Genomic DNA, 21,818 nt, shown 5'->3' on the forward strand with positions numbered 1-21,818 from the left:
CTTCTAGAGTCAAAGAAGAGTTTTCCTTTTTTTTTTTTTTTTTTTTGAGACAGAGTCTTGCTCTTGTTGCCCAGGCTAGAGTGCAGTGGCACGATCTTGGCTCGCTGCAACCTCTGCCTCTCGGGTTCAAGCGATTCTCCTGCTTCAGCCTCCTGAGTAGCTGAGATTACAGGCCCCCACCACCACACCCAGCTAATTTTTGTATTTTTAGAAGAGACGGGGTTTTGCCATGTTGGCCAGGCTGGTGTCAAACTCCTGACCTCAGGTGATCCGCCCACCTTGGCCTCCCAAAGTGCTGGGATTACAGGTGTGTGAGCCACCGCACCCAGCCAGAGTTTCTTATAGGTATGAATATGTCTACATCTTAGATACAGGGTGGTATAAAAGAACCATTTCAAAAATCTAAAGATATTTCCTACTTGTTAATATTGTGTTTCCTAATTGTTAATAGATCATTTTCCAGTACAAGCAGAACTAAAAATTCTTGAGGAAAACTACTTCTTGGGAGTAGTTTTGCAAGTAACCTTGCAAGGATACAGCTCTTGCTTTGAAACTCAGACATCTTATAAAGATAAGACCTGTTAACAAAATAGAATCTTTCACATTCAAAAGGTAACCTGGAAACTGCTCCAGGTACCACTTAGTTAACTGAAGCAGATAGGAAAAAAATAAAAAATAAAAAAAATTAAAAAACCTCAGAAGATATCATTGTTTAAATACACTCTATTTTATTTTGTCTTAAAATAGTTTAACCTTTATGCTACAGACTTATTTCAAAAAACAGAAAATCTTATCTTGCACCAAAAAATATATATATAACACTCTGTTTTATTATTTTTTCTCCAAAGACCATTAAATACTAAAGGGAAACAAAACCTAAATAATGAATGTAAAGAACCAATTTTTGTTTTAAAAACTAGAGTTGCACATTTGAAAACATTAATTCTAAGCAATGATTTGTCGTCACTGCATCAAGTCCACACTCACACTCCAGCAACAGCAGATCCATTAACTGCCAAGTGCATTGGTTCCTAGCCATACAATGGCTAACATTTCATTTTCACGGTAAGAGGAGCAAAAGGCTTCAATGGCCTCTGTACTCTTTAAAAAACAAAACAACAACAAAAATATTTCCTAGTTATCCAGTGATTTTTTTTTAAGATCACTACCTTTTAAAATTTGTTAAGAGAATAAGAAGTAAGTAGTGTTTTAAATAAAATGAAAAAATACAACAGCATCAGACTAAAATACGTGATTATTTTAAACAAACAGTGCACAATCTGAGGAAGTTTGGTTAGGGCACAATCATTTTTATATCTACATGGAAGTCACATCATACACATATTGGAGAACAGGGATTGGGGTGCTTGCTTTGCCTTAAAAAAAAAAGTTTAAAAGACAAAATAGTGTCCCCAGCTTTTTCAAAAACCTTTGTGACAGTATGAAAAGCAGGTAACAAACTTATCTTAAGTTAGTTATGGTGCTAATCTACTAAAAGTAAAGATGAACAAATGACTAAATTAGTAAACCAGACGATTCATATTGATAATTGATAATAAAAGCAAAGTTTATGGGATGTTTGCCAAAAATAAACTGAATGAAATAAACTGAATAAAAAAGAATGCATTATTCATTCAGTCTGGCCCCTACCATCAAAATGAAAAGACAATTACTGGAGAGCAGCAATTATAGGTTACATGGCAGTCATGATGATAAAACAGCTAGGTCACTGCTCTGTTTTTCACAAATCGGAGGGAATGGAAACTTTCCCAAGTCAGTGGCATAAACCAATCTGTGACCCATGTGTACCATTTTAGCAGAGAGATTACTCTGAAGACAATGTCCTGTGAAGCATAAAGAACTACTTATGCTACCAAACGTAAAACTCTGATTAAGAAAAATCCCTTTAAAATAAACTTCAAATGTCACAGGAGTTGTATACCACGGAATTGTATCATTAATACCTTGCCTGAAACCACACTCTCCACTCTTCTGAAAACAGCAATGAAAGGAGAGTTGAAACAGTCTCTCTACAGTTATTAGGGAAATGTCCCGACCTAGTAGGGGAGAGCTGTCTATCTCCACCATCCCTTCCCCTCCCCTCTTCATCTTAATATCCAAATCTCTGTTCTGGTCCATTAAGTCAGGCAGTTGGGAGCTGGACTAGGAATAAGTGAGGGAAAAGTGCAAGCTGACATAAACGCAAAGGGCCAGAGAAGAGACTGGTTACAGCTCCACTCTGTTCCTCATCCACAGTGCACACAGCACACCAACTCTGTAGAGGATGACTATTAGGGACTATGAAGAAAATATGTCACGGGAAATCACCTGCTGTGTGGAACTGGGGAAAAAAAATATGTGGTTAACTTAAGAACAGGTCATGCAAAAACATTCATTAAAATGGGCCTCTGCCCTGATAGTGGGGGAAAAAAATTAGCTGCAAAAACTTCAAGTCACATAATCCACTCTATTCTCTTCTCTATGATTTTCCTGGAAAACACAGACCAGAAATTGTACATTTCTGCTTTGTCTAGTATTTTAATTCAAGTCAAAAACTATGTGTAACAGTAAAATTCAATAAATTAATCCTAAAGTAAAATGTGAAGGTCCAAAGATACACCAGTAGTGAATCTTCAGACGGTCCTACTTTGCTCTGGCCTCTGGGTCTTTGGTTTTTGTCTAGAATTGTGGCCATGTGAGAGATTTATTTGCTAAAATTGGAGGTTCATGATCTTAAAAGCCTGATCTAATAAAAGCAGAAAAAAAAAAAAAAAACCGATGAAGGACAGAGGCCAGATCAAATGAGATGTTATCAGAGAAGATCAAAGAAGAAGGAATATATAGGAGAACTAATGCAACAAGAAGGGTAAAGGAATAAACTTGTCTTTACAAAACAAAAAAAAAGAAGAAGAAGAAGAAGAACAGGCCAGGCAGGTGGAGGCAGGCAGACTCTGATGCGTGCTTATGTGGGGTGTGTGTCATTCATCTCAGCAGCCCCCAGAGCACCCACCCCTCACAGTGCCTTATGCAGAGCAGGCACTTGGTAAATTTGTTTGCTGAATGAAAACTGAAAATGGTAGTTCTCATACTCTTATGATAAGAAGAGCCACCAGGGGATTTGGAGAGAGAGGCAAAGGGCCATAGTAATGGTAACAATGGAAACAAACACACACAAAAAAAGCAAACAAAAACCATGAAAAACAAAAAGTGAAGTCTTCTAAACCAATATTACTTCACTCCCCCTGTGCAGAATAGTGTTCTAACTCTAGGTATTGCTTTTAAAAGAATTCACTAGTAACTACAACATATTATAAGAAAGAAGGTAGTAACTAATGCCACAAAATTCCAATGCTGGCATTTCCTGAATTCCCTGAAGCTCCTACTACCCTTTGCTAATCCTTTTAGATACTGTAAAACTTACCAATTAACGTGCTTTGCATCTGACTTCTTATGGTACATTCTGATTCTTCTTATGGTATTTTTTTTTCTTAGAAGATAGAGGAGAAAAATACCCAAATACAACATCAGGTCCACTTCATCTCGGATGTTAAACAGTTGTTGCTACATCCTCTTTATATAGAGACCAGCTATAAAAGACAGCACTTTCCTCTCAGATTTGCAAGTGCCTGTAGCCTCAGAGGCCACGTAACTTTTCATATTCTTCCCAACAGGTTTCTATGTTCACCCATTATTTGACTAAACCAGAAAAAAAAGCCGAGGGAGAGAGATTTTTCCCACTGAACTCTTAATACTTTCAGATGCCCAGAAAACCTCATGGTGGGTATCTATCTGAAATGCCTCTGTCTCCAAGGAGACATTTTGCAAAGAGTTATTAATTATTGCAACAAGGAGACCAACTAAGTCACCTTAGTAGTATTTATAAACACAAAGGGACATGTCAATTATCTGTGCTGTGGGAAGTCAACAGGAGCAAACTCAGGAAAGAAGGCAGAAGACTTACTTAAAATAAAGAAAAAATACTTTTAATACTTCTGTCTTCTATTTTTAAGGACAGGTTTTTAAATGCACATGCCCTACTAGGTGCCAATAAGGACCTGACTGATATGTGTGCGAATGCCCTAAGATGGAAGTGCCAATGGGGTGGGCAGATAGTGGTCAAGTCTAGATATTAATTTCATTATACAGAAAAATAAATACAAGATTCAAAAACTGAAACCCATTTTGCCTGGCAATTAAAATATTATTCTAAAAGGAAGGCAGAGTTTCCTAAGATTAAAAGTCACCAAGTAAAATAAAGCTGTCTAATAAAATTCATCATTCTCATATTCCTACTGAGTGAAGGAAGAAATTCTTTTCTCTGTGATAAGTTATTTTCCTAAGTGACTTCTTTTAATTAAAAAAAGGGGAAGAGGAGGGAATTTTCCATGAGTTTGAATACTACAAATGCCACAAACAGCTTCTGAAGCTGAAGCTATGACAATGAACTTCCATGTCACAAAGGATGAGGAAGTGGAAGGGAACAGTGCAGAGGAAACACAGTGACATTGTATTACAGTAGGTATTTACGCCTGCTATCCTCATCCAAGGTAAGGTCAACAACTTCTGCTGGTGAAGCCCAAGTCTGCTGGGGAGTCACAGCAGTCCATGACTGTGTTTGCCTGGTGCTAACATACTGCGTGCCCGAGCCATGCTTCCATGAAGAAACACTCTGAATTACACCACCTCGAGGATGAACACACCTGCAATCGAGATGAAGAACAAAAGCATGGTTAATTCCACCACAGGAAAAACAGAAGACGATATGACCTCAGTTGTACTGATCAACATTTTTACTAAGATAAACCTAGTATGCAAGTTCATAAAACCCACAATCAATATCCTTCCCTCCATCTCTGTCTCCCTCTCTCCCCACCCCACGACACTCCACTTGGTCCCTCTCTCAATTTAGCCTTAAAAAGGCCAAGGGTCTTATCTCAGCCGGAAACTCCTGAGCTGTGTCTAAATTAGTCACTGACCATGGGTGAGAGGATGTTTCTCTGGACTCATTTACACCTCTGGGATCTTCATGACAGGGCAACACATAAATCCAGAACAAAGATGCCCAAACAATCTTAGTCTGAACAAACCAAACAGTAAAAAAAATAGTTAAAACTTGTTCTTAAAATAAGCTTTATAATTGGTAATAATGCCTTCAAAGACAGTGACAGTAATACCCTTTTATAGATTAAATTTCTAAAAGTCTGTCAGTAACAGATCATGAATAAAGGATCAATTTCCCTTGTCCTGAAGGTCACAACAGAAGCACTTGGTTCATTCAACAGAATCGCTTACAATTTGGTTCCGTGAAAGTAACACAGCTGAATCTTCAGTTTAGATCCACTAAAAGGGTTCTATCAGAGGGACAGAACTGCCTTGTTAGCAAGTCATACCAAGAGTTCACTGAAATAAAATTGTTTCAGAAACACTGACAGTTTGAATTCCACATTCCAGTCAAATGATAGAATTGTGAACCTCCAGGCCAAAACACTAAGTTCTGACTCAAATGAGAGGAAGGCAGGCAACTCATGAGACCAATGCTATGTCCTCTCATCTAAACTTCCTGGGCAGACCTTAGGTAGCGTACGTGAGAAGTAACAAGTGGCATGAGTCCAGTCACTAAACTACCACAGTGGCTCCTGAGCAGCTGTCTGACAATCTGTAAGCAACAAATAATGCTGGGCCACTTGAGAATTTCGGCTTTGATTTAATGCTACCTAAACTCCCAGGTTCAAAAGAACATTCAGGTAATAATGGACAAGATTCAGTTGCAAAACTACCCCAAGGACCCTTAAGCTCCTGCAAACATGCCCTACTCCTACAAAGGCTTAACCTGGTAACTTCTCCCTTACTAAGAAAAGTTCCTAAGAACAGAACTCTCAGGGCCAGAGCAGAGGGCAGAATGCAAATTTGTTACAGTACCAGAAGCCCGTCATCTGTCCAGAGATGGGCTAAGTAGTTACTAACCCAGAGGCTACTACCTTTTCAAAGATTAGCTAGCGAAATAAATAGGAACATTAAAATAAGGGACATAAAGCCCAATGTCTAATTCGTATCTGTTCAACCCATTATATAAATTCATATTAAATGACCATGTAGTCATGGAAAAATGTCAGCCAAAGGAGTCCATTCAACATTTATAGAAATGGTTTTGAGGACTGAAGGCCAATGAAACACTACGTTTACTAAGCGGTTTCACATATATTATCTCATTGGACAATTCCGACAGACCTATGAGGTAAGCATGGAATTTACTATCCTCACTCTACAGAGAGGGAAACTGAGGCTTAAACAGGTTACATGATTTGCTCAGACTCACAATGCTTGAAAGTGATAGGCCAAGGAAGACAGGTCGGATTTTGGGTCCAATGCTTTCCATATCATGTTGCTGCTTTACAGATATGTGTATCAAATTGGGTGTGGCAAAACACAGCTAAAACCATCAGAATACAAAGATAGGCCCAAACAATTTAGAAGTATAAAGTTACTTGACAATTCAAAAGCTCACCTGTACAAGCACTAATTGAAGTCAAGCTGGCTAGAAACCTGGTAAGAATTCAGGCAATGAATGAGTGGCAGAGAGAGTCAATGTAATCTTTGGGAGAATTTCTAAAAATATCTTTGAAGTAAAAGAACTGTATTGTCCCAATTGTTTATCTGTATTGCTCACTAAGTAATCATACAATGTAACATCAGGCAATGGCTTTTTAAAAAATCTGATCTAATCTGTTTATTATACAGAAGAAAAAACCTAGGCCAAAAGACAACCACCTAGGCTCTTAAACAAGTTAAGTATAGAACTGGAATAAAATCAGGTCTCCACTCAATGGTTTATTTTCCACTGAATAAGAATGCCTTCTTCAGGCTATACCTGAAGTTACTATAGCATGTTTGACTGAGAGAAGCACTGCCTGGTTCCCAGGGCCATTCAATAAGCAGCAAAGAAGAGTCTAGAAAGTGTCTGGCATAGGAAAAGAACTGGGAGAGTAAGAGGTTTAGAGACCATATCTCCTACTGAGGAATGGCTGAAGGAGACAGAATAGGAGACAGGGCACTTCAACTATCTAAAAATAGATCACTTCTGTAGTTATGTTACAAATGGTTCCAGTTACCAAAAACCAGCTTAGGCTACTTTAAATAATAAAGAGAATTTATTAGAAGGACACTGGGCACCTCAAAGAGCCTAAGATGACGGAACAACCCCTAACCCTCTCTATTTCTCCTACTTCAAAATTTTAGATTATCTGGAGAATGTGATGATACTACCTTTGGTCAAAAGCTTTCCTAACTCTAATTATTAATAGTTGTACATGGAATTCCCAAAGACGGGAGAATCACTGTGAGGCGGAAGCCACCATGAAAGGTACTATTTCATGCTCAAGGTAAAACTACTGAGAGCATGCTAAGAACCGTGAATCAGTTTTTAGAAGGCAAGTTTCAGATAATCATTGCTATAGAACAAAGCCACTAACAAATAGAATGAATTGCCTTTTAAGCGCTCAAGTAATTGCTGAGGCATCTGTCAGGAATGTTAAGGAAGATTTTAAGATGCCCTCCAAGGTCAACAGTGACTTTAACATTTGTTCAAAAACAGGCAAAACAATCATTAAAAGTCAGAATAGGCTGGCACGGTGGCTCATGACTCTAATCCCAGTACTTTGAGAGGGTGAGATGGGAGGATCGCCTGAGCTCACAAGTTCGAGACCAGCATGGGCACCATGGTGAAACTCCATCTCTATCAAACACACACACACACACACACACACACACACACACACACAAAATTAGCTGGGTGTGGTAGTAGGCACCCGTACTCCCAGCTACTCGGAAGGCTGAGGTGGGAGGATGGCTTGAGCCTTGGCGATCAAAGCTGCCGTGAACAGAAATCATGCCACTGCACTCCAGCCTGGGTGGCTGAGCTTTGTCTCAAAAAAAAAAAAGAAAAAGTCAAGATAGTAGTCACACGGGAAAAGAGAAGGGGGAGGTTGTAATTAGAAAGTAGTGCAGAGTGGCTGAGCGTGGTGGCTCACGCCTGTAATCTCAGCACTTTGGGAGGCCAAGGCAGGTGGATTCACAAGGTCAGGAGATCAAGACCAGTCTGGCTAACATGGTGAAACCCTGTCTCCACTAAAAATACAAAAAATGAGCCAGGCGTGGTGGCATGCACCTGTAGTCCCAGCTACTCCGGAGGTTAAGGCAGGAGAATCGCTTGAACCCAGGAGGCGGAGGCTGCAGGGAGCTGAGATCGTGCCACTGTACTCCAGCCTGGGTGACAGAACGAGACTCCGTCTCAAAAAAGAAAGCACAGCATGACTTCTGTGTTTTGATCTGAGTGCTTGTTACTTGGGTATAAGAAGTTTGCAAAAATTAAAGATACATTATTAGTTACCTATACGTGTTATTAGCCAATAAAATATTCACAAAAATCATTTACTTTAATGATCTCAAACACATTGAATAAAATGGGAGTTAGGAGATGGATGAGGACAGAACAAGGCTTTTAACACATTTTTTTTAAACCACAGAGGGAAAAAACAGTCCATCTAGTAAACAGAAGGGTGCTAGAGAAATATTTCAACTATTTTATAAGACAGTATACATTACACAAAAATGTATACCAGATAGGGAAAAAATTCCAGGAGAAAGAGGGAGCACAATGGTTGTTAAGCCTCTGGAGTGGTCCTATAACAGATGTTAAGAGGCTCAAAATTTTGTGAGACAACATAAAAAATAAAGAGTTTCATGTATTATCACATATGCTTTTTCTGTATCATGAAAGATATGAGGTAGGAACATACTCAACTGATTTTCAATTAGTCCAATCAATTGTATTACTAATCTGTATTAGTGCAGATATAGGCTTTGTTCTCACAAAGCGTTTAATCTGCATACAATTGGTGACAGGTATGAAACACAACCTAGAGCCATATTTTGCATTTTATAACCAAGAAAATGCTTGGGTCTCGCTTCCCAAAATGTTGGGGAAACTACATTATAAACAATATGGTTTGACAGAATAATTTCCTGTTCTTCATACACTAATATCAATAGAAAGGCTGCACAGTGGAAATGAAGTGTGCGCGTGCACACACACACACACACAGAGAAGGCTCTGATGATCAACTTTTGATATAGTTAGCTTACTATTCCAGGAAAACAACATTAAAAATTAATCATTTTTACTCTCATTTATAGACAGCCTGAAGGTGACCTCTTAGATAACATTTCTACTTCTTTTTCCTAACTGAAGAGGAAATGAATCCTTGTGATTGTAGGGAAACACTCATTTGTCCCCCTAGTTTTTTTGGAGTTAATGTTAGCAACAGGGCCGGGCATGGTGGCTCAAGTCTGTAATCCCAGCACTTTGGGAGGCCGAGGCGGGCAGACTGCCTGAGCTCAGGAGTTCGCGACCAGCCTGGGCAACATGGTGAAACGCTGTCTCTACTAAAATACAAAAAATTAGCCGGGCATGGCAGCGTGCTCCTGTAGTCCCAGCTACCCAGGAGGCTAAGGCAGGAGAACTGCTTGAACTCGGGAGGTGGAGCTTTCTGTGAGCCAAGATCACACCACTGTACCCCAGCCTGGACAACAGAGTGAGACTCCATCTCAAAAAAAAAAAAAAAAAAAGTTAGCAACTGGTCCTATGAAGCAATGAGTCTCAAATACAGCTTCCTACACCAATTATTTTGCTGAGGAATAACCCAATAGAGTGAGACTCCATCTCAAAAAAAAAAAAAAGTTAGCAACTGGTCCTATGAAGCAATGAGTCTCAAATACAGCTTCCTACACCAATTATTTTGCTGAGGAACAACCCAATATTAACACCAATGATCACAGGATTAACAGACTAGAATGAGGTCCTCAGAACAGGTATCCAAAGAACTGTTTCAACACAGTTCCAAAACATACAGATCTGGGCTATATGTATTCATCTTCCTAGAGCAATTATCAATGAGGTCGGTAGAAGGAAACAATAACAGGACCAAGGAGAAAAAAACTTACTGGCCTGAAGTTCGTAAATTAAGAGTTTTGGCAAAATTAAGTGGGCACAGAAGAACTAGAGATGCTGGGAAAGTCTCCATCTCACTAGAAAAGAGCATCTGTGAAACTGGACTGTCCAAAAATTAACATCTGGAAATAACATTTAGGTAACACCAGGAGTTCAACACAGCAATACAAGGCAATCATAAAATATGCGTTCAACCATTAGTTCAGAAAGCATGTTTTCTAGTCTAGGACTAGGGGATACACAAAAGAGAAACGAATACATCGAACTCTAAAATAAAAGAATAGGGGAAGATATTAGCATTCAAGAAAAGAAAAATAACTATCAAAAAAGGTGGGGGCGGGGAGGCATATCACAACTAGAATTACTCAGTGCAAAGGCCAAACAAAATGCTTCCAATATGGAAAAATGGCACCCAAAACAAGTCAGGGCAGCCACAATTCCAGAGAACAACTCAAGGACCAAATCTGAGTTCTTAAAAACTCTTAAAAATCCAACAACAATGTAGAATATGAAAAGAAAAAAAAAGAACAGGACAACTAAATCCAAACAAAACATCTACTCTATACATGTAAATCAAATGAGAACAAAAAGATGTGGATCAAAACCTAAAACCTTTTTCCAAGTGATAACCCTGCCAGAAACACATCAATACTTCATAACTGCAACCCTATACCTGTAAAAGAAATAAATTCCAGATGAGATACAGGCAGCCAAGGGGCAACTCTGAAGCAACCAACAAGAACGCCTCTTCTCCTACTTGCTTCTCAGCTTTTTAATCTCAATGTCTGAAAGATTATCAGGCTACTGATACAGAAGCTGCTGGGGGAAAAAAATGTTGGAAAGACTCAGTCCTAGACCCAAGATCAATATAAAAGACACCCTCACAAAATAACAAAGGAGTCAGTTAAAAATACTCCAAAGAACCTGTAAACTCTACATTCCATTATATGGACAATTTTAACCACCAGTGAGGTTTTAAAATGGATGTCACCTACAAGATATGATTTCCCAGGATTCAACCAATGAATAAGAATAAAACACAGCTTTATGCTTCAGAGCCTGTAAGAAAAAATCCTTGAAAATAATGTAATGTTATTTAAAATGTAGACAAAGTCACTTCGTTCAAGTGTAGAATAGGGATTGTGTGTTGGGGTGGGGAGAACTGAGAATTTAAATTTCCAGGTTTTAATAGAAAGATAATGATAATTGTAACTCCAGATATAAAAATGTTGTTTTTTTAAAAAAAAGAAGATAAACATTTAATGATGAAGAAACATTGAACAAAGAAGCTAAAAATAAGTGTGGTTCATGCTGTAACATTTCTAGGCATAAGGAAACAATAAAAAGGGAGACGAGTTAGAAATTAATAGAGAACCTGACCGAGTGATATGTCTTAGCACAGAGTAAGAGACTAGATAAACAATACAGGTTTCTACCTATTCCTTCCCTATTTAAGTTGGAACCCGTAAGTCCAATGAATTAACATTTGAAATGTAACTCAAAAGGAAGTTGGTGAATGAATAATATGTCCCTGGCACATCTGAAGATAATTCACACACATCAACCTGTCAGTGGGCAGGGTATCATAGTAGGAACCCTAAAATTTAAAAATACAATAGTCTAGAAAGATCCTGACACATGGCTTAAAAGGATAACTTATATCATAAGAAACAATGGTGAAATAAACCAAAGGCAAAAATTTGCTGATGTAAAGGAAGAAATCAGTAGTTCTAGCTTTCTCATCTGGTGGGTAAGTCGGCCTAAACAGAAAAATGGAAGAGAATTTAATAGGAAAAAATTTGTAATTAAGGCAGAAAAAAAAGAGGAAAGACTGAAAAATAAAAATTCTTTCTCACCAGAACAAGGAAAATAATCATTAAAAAAAGAAAGAAAGAAAGAAAAAGAGGCAGGGCACGGTGGTTCATGCCTGTAATCCCAGCACTTTGGGAGGCCAAGGTGGGCGGATCACCTGAGGTCAGGAGTTTGAGACCAGCCTGACCAACATGGAGAAACCCCGTCTCTACTAAAAATACAAAATTAGCCAAGCGTGGTGGCGCATGCCTGTAATCCCAGCTACTCGGGAGCCTGAGGCAGGAGAATCGCTTGAACCCAGGAGGTGGAGATTGCAGTGAGCCTAGATTGTGTCATTGCACTCCAGCCTGGGCAACAAGAGTGAAACTCCATCTCAAAAAAAAAGAAAAAGAAAAAATGAAGCAGCCTTACAGGCATACTTACAGAATAAAACACAATAAATACAGAAGGCATAAATACAGAATAGAAGATGAAGTTCTAGGACAAGACTAGTTCTCAAAAAGTCAGAATTGGCCATTTTTGAGGAGATGGCACGTTAAACTACAAATTAACTCTACATCCTTAAGGTTCCAATTATTTGACTGAAAAATGCTCTCAAAGTATACTTAGATCTCACTAGAAAAGGTACCCTTAACATACATGTATCTGTATTTCATCTCCACTCTACACTTCTAAGTTCGTCTTTTATATAAAAGACAGAAGAAATGCTGGCAAATGTGCTTTATTACCTGGGTAACCAGAGTAAAATCAGATCAAAGAGCCAAGTAATGAATACACTATGTTATATACCTATTTATCAGAAAATCACAACTTCACTCTTGTGGCATGGGAGAAAAGTTGTTTGCTTTATACAAAACACACAAGCTCTAAAGTCTGAAGTTTGGGGGGTGGGTGGGTGTGTGCACGTGCGGTGGGGGAGGTGGGGAGAAGAGGATGTTCCAGAATGTTTCAGAAGAATATCGCTGAAAGGGCTGGAACCGATTATTATGAACATACCTTAAAGCAGGAGTCAGCAAATGTATTCTGCAAAGGTATTGACTTTTCAGACAGTACATATCTTAGGCTTTGGGGAGGACATATAATCTCTGTTGAAATGGTTCAACTTTGCCAATGGAGTGCATAAACAGACATAGATGATTACATACAAAATGAACAAGCACGGTTGTTAAAATAAAACTTTATTTATAGACTAAAATTTTAATTCCTGTAATTTTCACATGTCACAAAGTATCATTCTTCATTTGATTTTTTTTTTCCACCAGCCATCTAAAAAGGTAAAAATCATTCTTAGCTCACAGCCCAGACAAAAACAGGCAGCAGGCCAGAACTAGCCTATGGGCCACAGTTTGCTGACCCCTACCTTAACGAATGCCAAACTTCATAAAATTATGTTTATAATGCTACATACCAACTTGATGTCTTGTGGGGTTTTTTTTAATCCCAAGAAACAAGACTCCCTTAGTTATATGAACATTACTAGAAATATACTCTGTAAAAACAGACCAAAATAACTTAAAAGTTTGCTTTTAATGAGAGACAAGGAGAGGTGCTCTAGGAAACCAGTCAAAGAGGCATGATGTCAGATGCATGTTTCCCAACTGTTTGCTCCCAGTATATTTCAAGGTAAAGTGAAAGGCAAGAAAGTACGAACGTGAGAGAAAAAAGTAGTGATACTTCTGCCTTAAATGAGAAGTCTGTCAAGCTAACTAAACATTTGCTTAAAAGAAAAAACCATCAGCTCTAGTTCACAGACATGTATGGTTGAAATGTTCTTGATATGAGACAATATATAACACACTCTAAGGCTCATATCATGTCTAAAAAAAAGTATTTCTTAAGCCAAACAAAAGCGAGAGCTCCCATCATTCATTCATGCCGGCAATGCCATAAAGTCTACTACCATTTTCTTTTAACTTGTTTTCTGGTTAAAATAGAATTTATAACTTAAAATATCAGACTACTCCAATTAGTATCCTACCTTGCATGTTCCTGAACTCCCACAATCTCTACTTCACTATCTGAAGAGGCAATGTTAATTTCTTCATTGAGTGGTGCATTGCCAGCAGATGTTTTGTCACTTGCTAGGAATCCTGGATCCAAATGACCTGAGAGAGAAGGGGAGAGAAAAAAGCACTATAATTTTATTTCTCATAAACAGTGGAAACAACTCATTGACAGATTTGTCATCTAGGTTTAGTCACGGAAACAGAATCACCCTGTGAGAGCTTGCCACAGCAAAACTGTCAAATAAGCTGGGGCAGTGTTCTTTGTTCAAACATTGGTTTTAAAAAAATAAACAGAATACATGCTCATGATGTATATTCAAACAACATGGCAGTACATAAAAGTATGAACTCAAAGTCTCTCACTCGCTACCTCCTTAGGATAAATAATTTAAATGCTTTGGTAAATACCTATATCTGTCTACCTAAACCATAATAAACTCTATATATTTTATGCTGTAATGCTTTCTGCATTCAACTCCAGTCAGTTTTTAAACGACCTGCATAACCACCTAGAAGGCAGTGGGGATCTCTACTGCTTATCATTTTAATAGAGCCAAACTCTAAACCGGAAAAGCCCAAAGGCACATATGGAACAATAACAGAAGTAATCTCTAATACCATATTTATACTGGGATGCTTTGTGAAAGATTTAGCATATGTTCTCTCTAAAGAAACATAGATTTGACAAAATCTGACCCAAAACTACATCTAAAAAGAAAGACTGGAGGTAAATCACAATTTTGGCTCTGAGCAACTGAAATGTAACTTGCACATTGCTGAGAGTTCTCCTTAGAAACAAACCACAAACTCTGGAAAAACATAACAGTTTGTGGCACTGGGGCATGTAAGGACTTCTTCTGTAAGAGTCTTCCCAAAGCATGTATTATATGATGCAATAAAACACATTCTCCAACATCACAGAAAACACGAGCTTCACAGAACTCTCAATAATGGCTAATGGCATGGCATCAAAGTACGTGGCTCTAAAAACAATTCTAGCAACAGCTAAAATAAATCGGCCTATGTGTACCAGCTCTTAAATGTTCTGATTTAAAAGGGTGAATTTTAGAATACCTAGGAGTTAACACAGAATAAACAGAGTTGCAATGAGTACAAATTCCCATTTACTCTCTAAAGGGTATTTTTATTTAAATATATTATGATCTGATACAAAATTATTTCCCATATTTTAAAAAAAAAAAATCTACATGACACCTAACCTAAACTAAACCAATGTAAAGAAAATAAAATTTTGGCTCACGCCTGTAATCCCAGCACTTTGGGAGGCCAAGGCGGGCGGATCACAAGGTCAAGAGATCGAGACCATCCTGGCCAACATGGTTGAATCCCTGTCTCTACTAAAAATACAAAAATTAGCTGGGCATGGTGGCGCGTGCCTGTAGTCCCAGCTACTCAGGAGGCTGAGGATAGAGAATTGCTTGAACCCAGGAAGCGGAAGTTTCAGTGAGCCGAGATCGCGCCACTGCACTCCAACCAGGCAACAGAGGGAGATTCCGTCTTAAAAAAAAAAAAAAGGAAAGCACAGAAAATTTTACATACAACTCTCTTCTCCCTTCACTCAACCCAATGCTTCAAGGTTATTGAGAAATCTTGTACTTTTTTTTTTTTTTTTTTGAGATGGAGTCTCGCTCTGTTACCCAGGCTAGAGTACAATGGTGCAATCTCGGCTCACTGCAACCTCTGCCTCCCGGGTTCAAGCAATTCTCCTGCCTCAGCCTCCCAAGTAGCTGGGATTACAAGCGCCCGCTACCACATCCAGCTAATTTTTTGTAATGTTAGTAGAGATGGGGTTTCGCCATGTTGGTCAGGCTGGTCTCAAACTCCTGGCCCCAGGTGATCCGCCCACCTTGGCCTCCCCAAAGTGCAGGGATTACAAGTGTGAGCCACTGCACCTGGCCAAATCTTGAATTTTCATACTCCTGTCACCCTTGAGTGTAAACCTTTTGGAAAGCTACAGACAGTCACAAAGCAAGGCTTACAATTTTTATACCTTCTGACCCTGTAAACCCATCCCTAATAATTTACTCTTTAGCCTTTAAATAAGCAAAATGTTATATCCAAAGATATTCATTACAGTGCTATGTAGCAACTTGGAAAAATGTATACTAACATATAAAGTATTACATATAACACTATAAAAATATGTAGATTCTGGGTAAAGCTGTGAAAAATAATCAAGTTTGAATATGATTGTGGGTCTTTTTCATAATTCTTTAGTACTATTTTTATCTTTTATCCTTCGACTGAAAAGGATGCATATATGTGAAAAATTTTTAATGCTTAGAATGGCTCCTAGCTAAACAAGTGATTGAGATTATATATCACAGTCTGCATGGGTTTGTAATCCAGATCATGTGGCACTGGCAGTGGGCACATATCTGGACCCTATAAGTACACAAAAGGTGGCATTCACCAGATAAAACCCTGTTTTATTAAATCTAGGGAGGCTGCTTAAATAGAATTGGTTAAGCCTTGCTTTGGTAAACCTAGATTCTTGTTCTGATCCCTAATACCTTGTTGTGGCCAAGTCTTCATCCAATTTCTACTTCAATGTTTTAGTCATGGCTATCCTCATGCACACTGTTCCAACTGAACTGCTAGGGAAGAATACAAAATCACAGACTCTCTCAATAATTCAAACAGTCTTTACTGTTTATTTGTTTGTACCTGCAATAAATACTTGTGACATGCTATGCACTGTGCTAAGTGCTAGAAATACTATGGGGAACAAGGCAGGCATAGTCTCTACCCTCAATGAACCTGCAATATATGCAGAGATAATAAAAAGCAGTCTATTGCACCATCGCTTGAAAACTGCTCTGATAGGGAACATTCACCAGACTTGAGGGCAATCAGGGTAGCTGAGTTCTAAAGGAAGAGTAGGCACAGGTGAGGGGAAGTGGCATACGGAACATTCTGTTGTCCTTTAAGGTATAAAAGTTTGGTGAGATTTTGGGGTAACAGTCAAAAGAGTAATAAGAAACAAGGCTACCAAAGTCAGCAGGTCAGATCATGATAAGCTGTCTGGATTTAACTTCGAGAAGTAGGAAGCCACTTAACGATTTAAGCAGAGGAGTGACGTCATCTGGTTTTGCATTTTAAAGAATTTCTTTTCAGAGTATAGAAATGAAACTGATAGCAAGCAGGACAGGAAATACGGGAGGCAACAAAATCAGTTAGACTGCTGCAGCTTCCTGGGTGAGAAATGACTGCGACTGAACTAGGAAAAAAAAACAACGGAAAATACTCCGTGTGTGTGTACGAATGGAGTTAGTGACGTTGGGAATTAGGCAAATGAAAAAACACAGAAAGTCAAAAATGATGCTTAGGTTTCCGACTTAGGTAAAGGGATAGAGTTACAGGGCCATTCAGTGCACTAATAAAAGCTGAGGGTGGTTGCTTAGGGCATGATGATAATGTGCCTTTAATATATACAATAAGCAGTTCACATAACTTAAGTTTTCACATAAATAATGAGTGTTCATAATAGCAGGACTTGCAAGCAGAGACAGACTAAGACAGGTGCCAGGAATGTTTCAAAAATGAGTGAAACTATCATAAAGTCAGTAGATGACAGTCAATGGTACAATCGGTACTGTTCTAAAGCTCAGGTCAGAGATCTAAAGAGGAAATACAGACTTGTTAAATCCTCTGCAATAAGTGAGAGAATACAGATCATCCAGAAAAGTAAAAGTGGTCTATAGAACACAACCCAAGTATTGATGAACATAAATAATTAAGAGACAGGGTGGGGCGGTGGGGCGGGGAATTAGGCTTGGTGGTATGTAACTATAGACTCAGCAACTCGGGAAACTGCGACAGGATTGCTTGAGCCCAGGGGGTTAAGGCTGCAGTGTGCCATGATTGCATCACTGCACTCCAGCCTGGGAGAAAGCCAATATAGCAAAGCAATCTGAAGAATAATGAAAGGGAAGGAAGAGTAAACACAATTTAAGAAGTTTGGCTATAGAAGAAAAGGAGATAGGATGATACTGAGTAAGGAATATGGGCTTGAGGGAGGGGTGTATGCATGTATGTATGTACGTATGTATGTATGTGTAGTTTTTAACAATGAGAGAGACCTGTTCATATTCCAAAAGGGCAGAGAATAGGTTTGACAGCAGAAAGCTGAGGTAATCTGGATTTTGAAGAATGTGGCAAGGCCATCTGCAGAGTGTAGGTGTGGGCAGATGCAGAAAAGCCAAGTAGCCACCATGAAGAAAGAATCCTGCGTAAGGAAAAGGCGGGATTTATGGGAAGCACTGAGAGCCTGAATGAGGCCACAGACTAGGAAATTAAGGCAAGCTTTAACTCTGTAACAAAGTGATTTTCTCCAGCTATGCTTAGCAGGTAGATAAAGGCTCAAAGTGTGCATCCAGTGATCAGACTGCCAAGTGACATTTGGCAAAGGACAGCTGGGCCTATATAGGCTTGATAGGGAAGGACATGAAGCTGGGAGAGGACTGATAAAGGGATGGGTGATTGGTCCAACGACGTAGAAAAGTAGTGTGGTAGAAGTAGCTACATAAGAGAATAGAGGCCAGGTGCAGTGGCTCACACCTGTAATCCCACCACTTTGGGAGGCCAAGGCAGGCAGATCACGAGGTCAAGAGATGGAGACCATCCTAGCCAACATGGTAAAACCCCATCTCTACTAAAAATACAAAAATTAGCTGGGTGTAGTGGTGTGCGTCTGTAGTCCCAGCTACTCAGGAGGCTGAGGCAGGAGAATTGCTTGAATCCAGAAAGCGGAGGTTTCAGTAATGAGCCAAGATCGCGCCACTGCACTCCAGCCCAGCGACAGAGCAAGACTCTGTCTCCAAAAAAAAAGAGTGTAGAAAAGCCTACAGAGTAGAAAAGGAAAAAGCAGTAACGAGGGGTAGAAGGAAAACCAGCGATTACAAGAAGTAAAACACTATACTTTCTCCCTCTTAGCTACCCACAAAATACAAGCACCAGGGATCATCCATTTTTTGCCATCTTATCCCAAACTCTGTTGTTTTCCTTTGCTCCAGTCACCCACTGCTCACCCTCCTACAACTTTACCACTGCTTTCTGGAATGCCAACTTCATGGTAAAATACACTGAACTTTCTCTCCACCTCCTTGTGGAAACCTGACTGACCTTCCTGAAGACGTTGTCTCCCCTGAAGTCTTCTGAAGAGGAAGCTGCTCTTAACCCCCAATGCTGGGATGCAGACCACTTATAAATTACTCATCTCTATCCTCTTGTACCAACACCAGCAGGCAGTGCCTTCCAGGAGGTTACCATTTCACTGCCATGTACTGACTCCAGGACAGTTACTCATTCATGAAACAGTCCTGGCACATGTCTTAGTCTCTCTCTACTTACAAGTCCTGCTATCATGAATACTAATTATTTATGTGAAAAAACCACCTCAAAACTGTCTGTGTCTACTCACTAAGAAGTAAGAAGCTGGGCTGGGCTACATGGCTCACACCTGTAATCCCAGCACTTTGGGAGGCCGAGGCAGGCAGATCACTTGAGGTCAGGTGTTTAAGACCAAGCCTGGCCAACATAGTAAAACTGTCTCTATTAAAAATACAAAAATCAGGCAGGTATGGTGGTATGCCCCTGTAGTCCCAGCTACTCAGAAAGCTGAGGCAGAAGAATTGCTTGAACCCAAGAGGCAGAGATTGCAGTGAGCTGAATTATACCACTGCACTCCAGCCTGGATGACCGAGCGAGAAGCCGTCTTAATCAATCAATAAGCAAGCAAGCAATGGGCTGAGCTCCAAGAGGTACTAAAAGCCACTTGTGATAGACTCACAGTAAGGGGTTCAGCCTGTTGGGATCCTAAAAATAAATAAATGGAATGAATTAAACCAAATTAAAAAGGCAGATTGTGGACAGGCAGGGTCACCATAACCAAACTCTTCTTCCTTGATCACTCAATGCTTTTAAACAACGGTAATTAAGAAAATACAACAAGAATATGACATAATTAGTTAATTCTTAGTATCTCTTTGCCCAGTTCCCATAACCAGAGTTCTAATTTATAATTCTACCGTCTCTAGTAGGAATGTTTTGTGAAACATCCATCATCAATATTTCTGAATAACCACTCTTCACTGACTAGGACCCCGCCATCCTCAACTTACCACCTCCAATAGCCTTACTCCAGAGCTAGAAATATCATCACTTTATTTTTTATGAAATGAAAAGCTACTATGTTACTTTTGTTAATTTTGTACTGTCTTAAAAAAACAAAACAAGGTACCATCACCAACATTTCAGATTCTTCTAACTTTATTCATTCATTATGGATCTAAAAACTAGTAATATTCCTTCCACACTGTTAGATAATCCAAACAATTCTGGCAGTGCAATTTCTGCCGTAAAAATTGCAATCCAAACCTGCTGGTATTTAACATGGTTATAAAACCCAAACAATATGCTAAAACTGGTCACTTAAAATTGGGGTCTGCTTTTTTTTTTTTTTTTTTTTTTTGAGATGGAGTTTTGATCTTGTTGCCCAGGCTGGAGTGCAACAACGCGATCTCAGCTCACTGCAACCTCCACCTCCCAGGTTCAAGCGATTCTCCCACCTCAGCCTCCTGAGTAGTTGGGATTACAGGCATGCACCACCACACCAGGCTAATTTTGTATTTTAGTACAGATGGGTTTTGGCCATGTTGGTAAGGCTGGTCTTGAACTTCTGACCTCAGGTAATCCATCCGCCTTGGCCTCCTAAAGTGTTGGGATTACAGGCGTGAGCCTCCACGCCTGGCTTAGGGTCTGCTCTTATAGACTCTGGCCGGGGGTCTGCTCTTATCTGTATTGCTTGGTCAAAATACTAGTACAAGATAAAATAAGAGGCATGAGAAAGTGATGGGGGTGCTAAATATAGACTGCCTGGTAAATGTTAAGAACTCCTAGACTAATAGTGTGAGACATTTGCCAAATTTCCTGTCAGAGCCTTAGATAAATTGTGCCACGGAGAAAACAAATCAGCTAGGACAATGAGATGGGGACACCAAAGGCATTCTGGGATGCCTCTGCCTCTTCCTTCTTCTATTTCAGAGCCAGGACCATTAGTCCTTTTCTGTCACTGTAACCCTCTTCAGCATGCCACACATTCCCTTTGGGAGCTCCAGTACAGAACCTGACATTCTCTGGCCTTTGGGCCTTTTCTGTTCTGCCCCTCCCCACCCCGCCCCACCCCCCAAGGAGGACCTCACAGGATTCCAATGGCAGAACAGTGCCTAAAGCATACACAAAAGTGAGCCAAAGATGCTATGAGGTTCTTCAAATACTGTCAGTGGTAGTAATCTTTTCCAGTTCTAAGACAAGAACAAGCCCTGTAGAGAAAAATGTAAATACCACAATTGCCATATATTAAACTGAAAATAAAGCAGAGCACTTATATTTAGCTATTGTGACAGCTGGCTGTCTCTGTGTAGGTCTTTGGAAAGATAACTTCTTTCACTATATGAGAAAATTCTGAATTTTGTCCTCCCACTGCAGACCTTTTCAACAAGATAGAGTAAGAAAAAGTTACCAGGATAAGGTAGTTACCAAGATAGGGTAAGAAAAAGAAGCATAGAAAAAGTAGTAACTAAATTATCATGGAAAACAGTTTCTTTCTGTCTTTAAAGGAAATAATCCAGCTACTTTTTAAACTGTAAATCCACTGGGTCAGAACTAGGCCTGAGCTTTGCAGCAAACTGAAGAGAAAGTAATATTACACACTGTATGACAGTCGCATACTAGGCATTTAAAAAAAATAATAATAACATCTTAAGTCACTACTCATCTAGCTTTAAAAACAAGCAAATTACTAGTTTTAGGGTTTTTTTTTGTTTTTTTTAATTGAGACAGAGTCTCATTCTGTCACCCAGGCTGGAGCGCAGTGGCGCAATCTCGGCTCACTGCAACCTCCACCTGCCGGGATCAAGCAATTCTCCTGCCTCGGCCTCCCGAGTAGCTGGGATTACAGGAACCCACACCAC

General features: G+C 39.4%; 1 protein-coding gene across 4 annotated transcripts in view; it reads right to left on the reverse strand.

Moving 5' to 3' along the window:
- Positions 1-708: 708 nt before the first annotated feature.
- The window catches only part of ARK2N (arkadia (RNF111) N-terminal like PKA signaling regulator 2N), a 97,783-nt gene continuing 76,673 nt past the window's right edge, over positions 709-21,818 (reverse strand). For all 4 annotated transcript variants that reach the window (XM_074022397.1, XM_005586800.4, XM_005586801.4 and 1 more), the window contains 2 exons: positions 13,797-13,923; positions 709-4,700 (listed from right to left, as the gene is read on the reverse strand). In XM_074022397.1, the coding sequence (XP_073878498.1) occupies positions 4,511-4,700; positions 13,797-13,923 (317 nt within the window). In that variant the 3' untranslated portion in view covers positions 709-4,510. The remainder of the gene's footprint in view (positions 4,701-13,796; positions 13,924-21,818) is intronic.

The sequence above is a fragment of the Macaca fascicularis genome, chromosome 18 (assembly GCF_037993035.2).
Source record: "Macaca fascicularis isolate 582-1 chromosome 18, T2T-MFA8v1.1".
Lineage (NCBI taxonomy): Eukaryota > Metazoa > Chordata > Mammalia > Primates > Cercopithecidae > Macaca > Macaca fascicularis.